Genomic DNA, 12,710 nt, shown 5'->3' with positions numbered 1-12,710 from the left:
GGTGGAAAACGGTATTTTCACGATATTTGCACGAAAAAAATCGATTTCTTACGATGTGTTTTCCTTTTATGGTAGGGTTTCTATTGTTCTGTCTCTCGGCAAAGTTTCGGCTAATTTGCATTTGCGGAACTCGGTTTTCCGAGACTCGTACAATTCAATCGCCATATTGGCTATCGTGCAGCGTGCGATCCTTCGTTAAAAGAGCATCGTTTATGAAGTCTACCTTTTCTGTAAATATTGTAAATAGTGTATATAGTTTTCAATTCATCTATCTCGTTTACGTTTACCTCCTTTTTGGAGCCCTTATGGGGTTCGAAGCGAAGTGTGTTTGTTCGAAACACAGCACGTGGCATCATGGTGATATTTCAGCGGCTAGTTTGCGGATTGCTAGTCCAGAAGAGCTTGAATTTTGTGGTGTGGATACATCGAAAAACAAAACCAGAAAGAGAAAGATTTGCCTTCCATGTCGAGAAAGAATTGCTCTTGAACTCAAGTGCCGGAGATATGAGGTGAGCTTATGTTTACAAGCGTCAAATTTGCCGACTGATTCTCAATGTGTGATTTTCCTTTTGCACTACTGTGCCTCTCATAATTTTCTTTTATTGTGATACGATAGCCATCGAATATACCTTAGAATAATTTTCATCTCCTTCTTTTCACCAGGAGGTAAATTTCAACCAACTAGTGCCGTCTTCGGTGCCAACGCTGGAAGAAACGCTCATGTGTCACGAAGAAAATGTCTCAAGTTCAGTGGAATCAGTGGAATATCCTGATCCAGTTGACATTGAAAGCATGGAGAATTGCCCGTTGTCGTCAAAAGCCATCGAGACTTCATCGAAAAGTGTTCAAGTGCCGGAAATTCCGCGCCGGCCATACAAAGAAGCTGAGTGAAAGTTCATAGTCAGAAACAGACTATGAGAAGCAAGACCATCGATAGCTTGACATCACTGGCTGATAAATATATCCACTTCAATGAAAGTGATGTTCCCATGTTTATTTGCGATCTGGTTAGATCTGGAAAGTGGCAGGCTTCATTTGGAACTGAATCTGCTGCTTCCAACAGTGCTATGTCACACGGTGAAAACTCATTTCTCTCCAGACTCGCACCAGAGTATAAAGCTTGCAAGGACAAAGAGGCAAACAAAGCCATCAGAAAGAATGCTACTAGCCAATAACAAAAGGTTTTGATCGGGGACACTTTAAGGAAAAGCAGAATTTCTCTCAATGGAAACACTCCAGAAATTTTCAGCTCTCGTGTTGATGCAGCAAAGCAACTTGGCAGACTTCGATGCTATGCTGATGAAAAGCGAAGGCTACTGTCCATCGTTGCCATGGATTACCCATATTCTGTTCTTCAGAAGTATTTTCAGTGCTCCTCTAAAACCGTAACAGCTGCAAAGGTACACTGCATACTGTTTGGCCATGGAGGTGTGCCTGTGGAGAAATTCAAGTTTACCCGTCAGTGTGTGAGTCCTCAAGTGCTGGAAGAACTGACTGAGTTTCTACACAGGGATGATGTCTCTAGAGCTTCTTCGTGTAGAAGTGTACTGGTTGATGGAGAGGAGATGGCTGTCAGGTACTGGCAAGACACTGTTAAAGGCCTGATTAACCAGTACTTACTGGAGTTTCCAAATGGAGTAAAGCGTACATATATTTATACACATTTGCCAACCAATTTCCGCATGAACACCATGCTTGCAGGTTTGTGCAACATCTGCGATGACTTTGGTCACTCTAATTTTGATGAATTGTGTACATTTATCAAGGAACTCTGTTCACACAGCCCTGGCCTCAATGGATCTGCCCTTGTCAAGGATGTTAGGCGCTATCAGACTTTTGTGAAAACAAAATTCTCAAAACTTTCACAGCGTCATTCCTCATGTTTAGAGTTATGTCAAAGTCATGCATTTTCATCTTGTCCCGAGGAGCACCAAGCGGTATGCACTGACATTTCACCTATTTATAATGTTTACAGCTCTGTTTTGGAGTCAGTTGATGGTATCTCAGATCAATCTGTGAAATCTGACTTGACAGCACGCTTGCAAGAATTGTTCAAGGTGCATACTGACTACCTTGGACATCTACTTTGCACCAAACATCAAGGGGACTATTATAAGTTTATTCTGAAGAACTTGAAACCTGGAGAGTGTGTAATGGTTATTGATTATAAGATGAAGCTAGAGCTGGGCAAACGAGTAAGAGAAATCCAGAGAGACTGGTACGGCAAATGGGGAATCTCTTTACATGGTTGCTATGTGGTTGCCCAGGTGGATGAGAACCAACGCAGTAGTGAGGTGTTTGACCTGTGGTCGGAGGACACGAAGCAGGACGCTTTCTTTACTCAGAGCGCACTGGATGTCTGCTTTTCCTGGCTGGAAAGGGTCTTTCCTGGATACTCTGTATACCTCTTTTCTGGTATGTGTATGTTTTAAGTTTATTATTTTACAATTTATAGTAAATACCAAACCTGCACTTGTTCACATACATGTATGTCTGTACATGGATGGTCAATAACAACAAAACTGTAAGATACCTTTCATATCCAGATTTTACCAACTGTATTTTTAGGTTTGTTTATGTAACAACTACATACAAGTCAAAATTTTTACTTATATGTAGTACTGCAAATTTGTTCTGAACTTTCCTGAAATTGTTTCATTTGTAATGTAAAAAATCATGGGGTGATTGGTAAACTTACAATTGGATAAGGTTTTATCCCTTGTTTTACCCCTTTACTTATTCTGCAGTTCGGGTACATGTATTCCTTGTTGGTGTTGATCTAGTTTTGTTTATCAGCAGCCAAATAAAAAATCTTTGAGTAAAAAGCTCTGTTTACCATTCTTTATATATTAATTTTCAGTTCTTTACTGCTTGGCTCTAAAAACTCAATAATAATTTGCATATAGATTCTGAAAGTGTTGAGCTGTGTTTCTTTTTTGGCAGATATTTATTTTATTAATTTGGACCTTGGATAATTTTGTATTCCTTTTTTTCTACAGACAATGGTCCTCATTACCATAACACTGCAGTGCTGTGCTATCTTTCTGAAGTAAACGAGGTGTTTAATGTGCGACTCCAGCAGTACAACAATTTCGAGGCAGGTGAAGGCAAAACAGCTCTTGACACCCACTTTGCCCACATCAGCCACAAGATTGTGCGCTATGTTCGCTTAGGAAATGACCTGGAGACAGGAGAAGAACTTGGAGATCTTGTGCAGGTAAATATATTTTAAAAATTGTTGTTTTGTTTTCAGTATGAGAAAAGATGGAATAAACTTTTTCCTAAGACCTGTTGATAACAGGCAACGGTCTATTAATTTGCCATTTAGACCACAATAGTGCATGATATGAAATGGTAAATTTTGATTTTGATTGCCCAAGTATTCAGTCATGAAACAGAAAGAACATTACTGAAGTTAATTTTACATTATTTTTAGTTCTGCAACTGATTTCAATGCATTTTTCTTTAGCATGATTTGGTAGACTTTGTTAAAAAATTCCCTTTTGTACTTTTAGATACCTGTGATTTATTCAGCAAACTACTTTGGTCTTTTTTTTACCTTTTCTGTTAGATTTATTTGCTCTCCCCACCCCCCCCCCACCCCCCTTCCTCCCCCATCCAAAAAAAGCAGAGCTACAAATGGGCGGAATGTTTTGGTATAAAGTTTGAAAAAACTGTTTGTATTTCTTTGACATTCTTTCTCCCTTTCTTTTGCACTGTGATAACTATTCCTCCCAGGCATTGTGTTGTTGTTTTAATTTATTCATCCAAAATATTCATCGTATTGACAGTTCATTTGTGTTGTTTCCTTTACCTTTTTACAATTATTGTACCCAGTTATTTTATACCGATTGATTTATTCAGGCAAAGTGCTCTTCCTCTTTTGCTGTCTCTCTATCAAAAAAAGTAGCACATATCTTATCATTCTGTTATTTACACTTTTTTCAGAGTATGAAAAATGTGTCATGTTTTAAGCTGAACATCGACAGAAGCAAGGCCCCTAAGAAAATGGGAACTTTGAAGGACATTTCCCTGTTTGGCAGCTTTGCATTTCCTATGGATGGAGAGTATGCAAGTGGATTGGTAGCTCAATCACTGGCTGGTGTAGGGAAAATGGTAAAAAAGACCAAGGTGCAAGTAAAAAAGCTGGCTTCAAGAGAATCCTGCTTGGCTGGTGTGACGGGGTCTTCTATTTCATCAGAGCTTCCAGAGCCTCTGGAAAGGCATTTAGCGGTTTCCATTCAGCCACAAGATGTCTACACCATCCGGTTTATCAATCATGCTCCTGAAACAGTGCTGGCTCCAACCCTGGATAATGTTCCCCAGCCATCCTCTTTCCCTTCACCACCCAGTGGGTTTGCATTAAAGAAAAACTCTGGCAAGAAAACTGTGTTCAGCTTAGCCCAGAAAGAGATTATGATGTTGTTTTACAACAGGCAAGTTACCAGTGGCATGCAGGCTGACCCAAAAGATGTAATTGCATGCATGAGAGAGAGAGGAGTGGAGGTACTTAAGGAGCAACAAATAAGAAGCTGGTGGAGCATGTATCATCAAAAGAGGGAAAGATCCTTAAATTCCTTAACCAATGATGCATGCAATCCGACTTCTCAACAGCACCCTGTTCAGCCACCATCAGTATCAGCTCCCACTACGCCTGCATCCCAGCAACCCTCGGTTGCCACTATGTGTGCATCCCAGCAACCCTCAGGTCATGCAGCTCCAGTACCAGCTCCCACTTCGCCTGCATCCCAGCAACCCTCAGCTCATGCAACTCCATTGATGGCTACCACTGCACCTGGAAACCAGCAACATTCAGGTCATGCAGCTCCAGTGCCAGCTTTCACTACGCCTGCATCCCAGCAACCCTCAGGTCACACAACTCAAGGGATGGCCGCCACTATGCCTGCATCCCAGCAACCCTCAGGTCATACAGCTCCAGTGCCAGCTCACACTACGCCTGCATCCCAGCAACCCTCAGGTCATGCAGCTCCAGTGCCAGCTCACACTACGCCTGCATCCCAGCAACCCTGCACTACCGATTACTGGTCACACTGTTCCTGGAATTGCAGGTATTATACAATGGAGTTTTCCAGTTGACTTCTGCCAGTCCATGATTGGAGGAAGGTCTGGAGCAATGCGTGTACGTTCATTGCCTTGTACTTTGGAAAGTGCTTACTGCATGAAAACTTGCCAACACCATGTGGTAATAGTTTGTCTATGGAATGGAAGAGTGCACTGTATACAGCAATGAAAAGAGGTAATGAAATCCATGATGAACTGTTTGAAGGAGAAGGTGTGGATGTTGCTGTTGAAGATGCCGTAAATATGGCAGGAGCACTTCGCTTTGTAAACTCAGTCGGACAGGGCTATGATATGTTTGGACATGACTGTGAGGATCAGCTAGCAACAGTGTTCGAAATGCTATGTACCACACAGCAGTCAAGGTGTTATGCAGTTGTATCCTCAGGAAGAACCATGCTTCTTATTGTCGATGAGGATGGCTCATGTATGATTGTTGACTCTCACAAGCATATAAATCATGGAGCTGTGATTGCTTATTGCCCTTCAAACTCAGTCAAGATGCTGGCCAAGTGGCTGCGGGCAATGATGCAAAGAACTTGGCAAATAGATTTAAGATTTTGTTCTGTGACACCTATTTTTTATGTAACACCATAGTCTTATTCCTATGTGGATCCAGGGGGGTGGGGTATTAAGGATGCTACCACTCTCACTATGGAGATTGGATAACAATCAAACTCAGGCTTGATTTATTATTTGCACTCCAAATTTTTCATTTTCTTTGTATTTGGGGAGGAGGGAGGGGATTGTACCACAGGCTCACCAACAACCCATCTTTCATAAATGTTGGTTTTCATCTCAGTAATTTGCACTCAATGCTCACTTCATTGTTATTGGAAACCACACCGTTATGCAAGTATTAGCTTTTGTTAATAGAATTTTGTTGGAACTTTGGAAATCCAGAGTCGAAGAATGGATGAATTAATATATTGAATTCGCCAAAAAAAAAAAGATTAAAATTGTAATAAAGTTAGTCCTGTAGTAAAATGAACTATATGGATAGATTGTCACTGAAATAAGGTGCATATTCAAAGTTATCTTTCATCTGTTATATACGTATGGGTGTTTATTTATTTATTTATTTATTTATTTATTTTTTATGTACCCGAAATAAATTGCTTTGTTGGAACCTGGAGTAAATGAGTCACGTACTGTACTAGTTATTGTGACAAAAATAGAGTCCCCTTACTGGGCCACATTTTTTCAGCCTGAGCTGAAATTACTTGCTTGCTATAAACCTTTTTTCGGCCTAATTTCCTTAGAAGTTGGGCTAACAACCAAGCTTCTCATTCCCTGCGCCAAACCCATAATTCGCCACATAATTCTGCCACTTAGTAATTTACCAAAAAAACTGCGATCAGGCGCCTGTTTTGGCATAAGAAGGGGAAAGTGGCCATTATCCTAGGTCAACATATAATAAACGTTTGAGTTTATTTTACAATTTTCGGCCGGTGTACATTTCTTCATGCATACCGAAAGTGAGCGGTTTGATGCATGTGCTGTTCAGTGGCCACGATTTTTCAAACCTACCAGGGAAACGAAAATTGATTCGAGAAAGTTGAGAGTTTGAAAAATCGAAGGTACAAATGTAGGCTAAGGATGGGAAACGACTTTTGGTTCGAGTCTACGGGGGTTTCGCAAAAAAATGAGGGGGGGGGTGTGTGGTTTGAGAAATTGGAATTCTACTGTTTTTCAAAGAAAAAAAGACAAGAACTTGATTCAAAATCACTGACATCAAGGAATGAACTATTTTATTTCTCCGAGGATTGGTACGGGTTAAGTGCAAACAGAAGAACAAAAATCGTACATAGCCAAACCAAGTAAAAAAATATCTTCAAGCAAATACAAAACGCACAAAACTTGGTCAAGCTGGCTCCTCTCAGGGGCAAGTGTTGGAATTTCCGGCCGGCTATCACTGAACATTTATCGGCATGCGATTTTGGCATACACATACCGGGTTTAGATCATGCACTGATCTCTTTGCGCTTCTCTCCTCTTCAGGGGCTGCTCAAGTGGACGTTTTCTAACGAGGCAAAAGAAAATACACGCAAAATGAATGAAAAAGTTTTTCATTCTAAGGTTACGAGCGACAGAAATATGCTTACCGATCAGCCATGCTTGTGGAATTAAACGCAGGAATAACAACACTGAAACGACGCGGCAACGTATTGAGGATTACTGATAAAGACGCACGTGTTTCTTCGCCAGAACTTCCACCTGTGACATCCCGCGGTTTAAGGATCTTCTTTCAGTTAGGTGGCAAAACCTGGCTAAAATGGTATCGTTTTACCAGATCAATCGAAGAAGCGATCTTTTGAAGGTATTTTGAAAGGGTTTCGCACATACAAATTCCACGAAAATTCGTCAGACGATAAAGGATACATAAAACAAAAACATATCCCATTTTTGAGAGAGGAATGTTTGTTATGATCCCGATTTTTTTAAATACAATTTGAATTTCGCGCTAAATTGCCTTTAAGCCTATGAGAACGTCTTAACTAATTGGATCAGCCTGGAAACTCAAACGGCTCCCGCTGCACCGGGCCTATTGTTTTCACAGTAGTTCTTACGCGAACCATTACTTAAACCTTTGTTTCCATCGAGATCAATTTAGGGGTGGTTCAAATTATCTTATTTCTAATCTTCTTAACATCAATCGCAAGAAAAACAGGAGTCAAGCGGCGAGGAAGCGGGCCTCACGCTCCCCCTGCTCGCGAGTAGGATACAAACAGTACTTTCTCTCAGCGGTGCGCGAGTGGAAAAAATCAAGCTGAAAAATCAGCGGTAAAATACACCGTGCACCGCACGAAATTTGATTTTTTTTTTCCAACGACTGACCCTGGAAAGCTGGTTTATTAACTTGGAACAGACTCCCCTCAACAGGTGTCAAACACTACCGGCACCATACAAACGACTCGTCCACGACATTAACATTACAAACGAACCGAACAGAACGACCTAACTTCACTAACGGATCCAAACCGACCAATCACGACTGACCTACGCCACTTGAGTCTTACAGCCAATAACATCACGGCAAAATTGATCAATCAGTGTACACGAACCGGACTAAGTACATTCGACTGACAACAACCTTTCACTTGACTCTGATGATAACTTCCGGTCAGGTTGCGAAACGTCAGTCACCACAACCGACAACAGTCCTTCTCAGGACTACACTCACCCGGACGATCAAACTACACTATTACTGTGCTTTTTCTATGAAATATTCTTGACTACAACAGATTATGGATTAAGAGTTGCTATGAACACATTAAGCTACTGACCCGTAAGCGCTAGGCGCTTATCTACGCACTGCGAACCGATAAGTTTTTAAATAAATATTAAGTATCTAGTGATTTTTAAGATGTGTATGGACTACAGGTCGATCCCGACAGGTTCCTTGCAGCTTTTTTAAAATCCAAAGGAACCGTAAAAAGTTTTTATAGCTAATTCTAATTCTTTTTTTTTTTAATCTTTTACTTAACAGATAGAGAAGCCTTGGCTGTGCTGTGTTCTGTTGTGAAGCACGCAGGAAGCGGCTAAGGCACGATAGAAGTGTAGGGAGAAACGCGAGACGTATTCGAGTGTTTCTCCTCACTTCTTGAGTGCTCTAGCCGCTTTCTAAGTGCTTTACGAATCCGTTAAATTCCATACGCATTACTTTCAATTTTAAAAACAAACCTTTTTTCCAAAGCGAAAAACAGTGTCGTCAGCATGCTCTTTACTGTCATAAAGCACACTACAATAAGCCAGTCAGAATCCCCTGTTATAATGGTTCTAATAAGGTACATGAAAAAATTAATGAGTTCTGATTGGTTAAGATAAATGCAGTTTTCAGGTAATTCAATGTAGAAGAGGTTTAATTCAGTGCAAAGAAGTAAAAAACCAGACCGAACAATTTCTTGAACTGTTTCGCCGGAATTTGATCTTTTTTGCGCCTTAAAGATGTGAAATATCATTGTATATAATTGTTTTGATGGTACGCGGTTGTTTTGACCGAACGCGCATTGTCACTTGTAGGGTTTGAATAGATTATTTTTGCACTTGATCTGCACGCTTTGCTTCTGAATAATTATGATAAGCTATCTCGTACTTTTCTTTGGCAATTTGGAATAGAGAAGCACTTGTAACTTTTTTTCAAAGATCTCAAATTGCACCCACCCTCTGGGCTCATGCATATGCAATTTTGTTAATCTTTGAAAAATATTTACTCGTGCTTGTCAAATTCCAAATTGCACTCGAAATCATGTGATTACCTATGCAAATAATCTGATTGGCTGTCCAAGACTAAAGTTGTCAAAAATGTCAAACCATCAAAGTTCACATAGTTCACAAAATTAATAGTTCGACAGGTCGAATTTAACACTTTTGCCTGAAGTTTTTTCGTCTCTAATACAGAATCTGAAAGTGACTCATATTCAGTGAAATCCGGCCGAATTTTGGCTAATAAAAACACGCATTTTTTTTTCACATGGCAATTAGAAATCAAACTGTTCAAGTGTGTATTTTATCATTGAACGACAGCTGTAGTTACTGGAAAATGAAGATTGCTTGGGATGGCAGCGCCGTAAAACTCGGCTGCAGTGACTGATGTGGCCTTCCACTGAGCGCGCGCTCGTACCGATGACGTAGGCTGCGTTTATTATATATCAACAGTGCACTCGTGTAACGTAAGGCGCGTGCTTTATGGAAATATAATGAACTTGTTCTGACCAATCACAGCGCGCGCATTTCTCGGAACATTTTATAAACTCTTATAAAGCACGCTCTTTCAACCAATGACAGCGCGCGTTATATATCAGAACTTTATTATAAATTTAGTTAATTATTTTTATATGTATTTATCTTATTAGTGAAGAAAGCAATTGTATGATAGAGTTTGCCAGAGTGTTTAAAGTTTAAAACCATTGAACGGATGTAGTTTCAGGCACAAACACATGTAATTTTGAATTTAAGGAAATCTCAGCTTCTCAGGTTTGGAAATAAATGATTAGTGCCTCACTCACAGAAACGTCTGCATTCTTGTAAAATTTTTAGAATTTTGTACAAATTTTAAATTAACATCAAACTCTTGGTACAAACTCCTTAAACCAGCTCTGATATTGTCCAGGGAATCTTTTTTTCTCACGATAAATCTCGGAAATCTCTTCAAAACCAAGAGAATATATTCTCTTGGAAAAACGAATTGCGAAAGCAAAAAACAGGAACACCAGATGTCATTACTCCCAGACCTCTAAACTTGTTTGGTTGCCATGGATTCCATACATCTTCCACGAAAATCTACGAAATGCAATTCTATTATTCAGATTTACATGTAGTCAATTGTTATGAATAAAAATACATTCAATACAGATTTATTGATTTTCGATGTAATCTTTCGGTTTATTGTCGACATAATTCACTGTTAAGCTTAGTCTGCCATGCTTTTCTTCTGGAGAAGATCTGGTTTAAAGCGCCTTTACTGCTGTACATTCCGCTTGATACTGGTTGCCTCAATTTGTCTTTCAATCGGCGTTTTCGTCTTTAATATTCTGCTCGTAAATCAACCTCCAAGCGTTGTGGAAAAGGATGAAGAAAGTGTCCTCTCAGAAAAGTTAGACCAAACTCCAAAGTTCTTCGAAGACAAAAGTGAAAAAATCCCAGTCCTCGCGCAACCGAAGAAAAAGCGACAAAATCTTATAATTGTGGCACATGGTCGATCGGGGTCCACGTTTTTGGGAAACATTTTTAACAATCATCCATCAGTATTTTATCTGTTTGAGCCTTACCAAACAGTTGAAAGACTGGTTGCTTTCCAGCCAAAAAACAGCCAAGAATATCATGACTTAGCCTTCAGCTGGATGAAAGGTATTTTCCAATGCAATTTTGTGTCCTCAAGGCACGTAGCCGATCTTCAGTCGTATTATCGCAAAGAGTATCCGTCAAACTACAACCCGTTCAAAAGCTTGACACTTCTTCAACCGCCATTTTGTATTTATAACACGACAGATCCTCGATGGAGTTTAGAAAGTTGTCCTCCGCTCGACCAAGGTACTATGGAAGACTCTTGTCAGACACAACATAGCGTGACCGTGGTGAAAGTTTTGATATCGAGAATGCCTGATACAAATCTAAAACAGTTGCTGACAATTTGTGACACGGATCAATTTGACTGTAAGTTCATCTTTCTCGTTCGAGATCCACGAGGAATCATCCCTTCTTCGAAAGCTGTCGGGTTTTATGGTGATAATGACAAAGTTCTATTGAACGGAACACAGAGGTTTAGCCAAGAGGTTTGTGGTGCCACGTACAAAAATCTGAACATTATTCGATTCTTGCAGGCACAAATGAAAAAACGATTTATGTTATTGCGATACGAAGATTTAGCTGTGAACCCTTTGGAAATGCTACCAAAATTGCTGGAATTTGCAGGGCTGCCAGAAGACGAAAGCTTAACAAGATGGCTGTACCTCGCGTCTCATTCGCCTGAAACGAAGAGTGAACAGTCTGCAGCAAGGTGGCGGCAAGATTCCAAAGAGGGCGCCGAAAGATGGCGTTGGAAAGTAAAGTCGTCAATTATCTCTGTCATAGAGCATTACTGCAAGGACGTAATGGAGACTCTTGGGTATATACCTGTAAATGGCTCCTACGAGGTCCAAAAAAATCTTACAATCAGCCTGCTTGAAGAATATTACGACGCGTTACATTGGTTTCAATAAAAGCACCAAATATGCATCCTCATACGACTACTACGTATAAAGTTTAATGGCAACCATTAAATTCTCAAGTTTGAAAAGCAAAAATAATTCTTATATTTATGAATTTTTTATATTTTTATATACATTTACTCATATATTTTTCATATTTTTATATATTTTTTTCCGGTCAATTTTCCACCTAACCGTTCGTGACACCCGCCGCTATCGTTGAAATTAAACGGACACGTTTCGCATCATCGAGGCTATTTCCAAATTTTTGTCGAAATCTTCGAAATTTTTTCTGCAACTTTAAAAAGATATAGATTAGGAATTAGATCGATACTTTTTTTTTGTTCAAACATATCAACGATATGATTGGCTGAACAACAAATGCTTGTGTAATTTCGTCGCGTAGATTCTTTTTAAGGCCCGAAAGAATGTTTTAGCTAACGTGGTTTTATCTTTAGAGCTTAGCACTTCACGAAAAAAACAAAAACACCATTAAACTCGAATTTAAATCGAAATTTCACCCACCTTCCGACAATTCTGTGGTCAAAACCCGGAAATATGTACACTAAACATATTTCTCGATATCAAAAAAATTGAAAAGAAAAAAATTGTTTGTCTCTCTATAAGGACAGTTAGTGAACTGCAAAATCAGGCCAGGAAACATCGAAAAAAGAGAATTATTCCGGTAAAATTTAATGCGACAGGAATCAGAAAGAGCTTTCGTTTCGGTAAATTTTAGAGAATAATTTAGAAATCCAGAGATTTGAGGCGTTTTTCTTTCAAGCTGGGAAATTGCTTGGTTATGTAAACTTTAAGGGATTCAACTCTAGTCGATATCCACATATCTGAAACGAACAAACATAGGATTCAGTCAAATTTGCTCCATTCACAAAAATTAATTTTAAATAATCAACAGTATACTTCTTTAGCCTGCCATTGAAT

General features: G+C 39.5%; 2 protein-coding genes across 2 annotated transcripts; both read left to right on the top strand.

Annotated features, from left to right (window-relative positions):
* The first annotated feature begins 188 nt into the window (after positions 1-188).
* Positions 189-5,228, top strand: LOC131770362 (uncharacterized). The gene is made up of 4 exons (XM_066162744.1): positions 189-509; positions 664-2,415; positions 3,000-3,217; positions 3,949-5,228. Exons 2-4 carry the CDS (start codon positions 1,332-1,334, stop codon positions 5,095-5,097), a joined length of 2,451 nt encoding a protein of 816 aa, XP_066018841.1. The 5' UTR covers positions 189-509; positions 664-1,331; the 3' UTR covers positions 5,098-5,228.
* Positions 5,229-10,487: 5,259 nt separating this feature from the next.
* Positions 10,488-11,802, top strand: LOC131772158 (carbohydrate sulfotransferase 1-like). Its single transcript, XM_059088062.2, has one exon. It carries the CDS (start codon positions 10,503-10,505, stop codon positions 11,778-11,780), a length of 1,278 nt encoding a protein of 425 aa, XP_058944045.2. The 5' UTR covers positions 10,488-10,502; the 3' UTR covers positions 11,781-11,802.
* The last annotated feature ends 908 nt before the right edge of the window (positions 11,803-12,710 follow it).

Source organism: Pocillopora verrucosa, chromosome 2, assembly GCF_036669915.1.
Source record: "Pocillopora verrucosa isolate sample1 chromosome 2, ASM3666991v2, whole genome shotgun sequence".
NCBI classification, from domain to species: Eukaryota; Metazoa; Cnidaria; class Anthozoa; order Scleractinia; family Pocilloporidae; genus Pocillopora; species Pocillopora verrucosa.
Note: the sequence above shows the minus strand (reverse complement) of the source record. Positions and strands in the feature narration are given on the sequence as shown.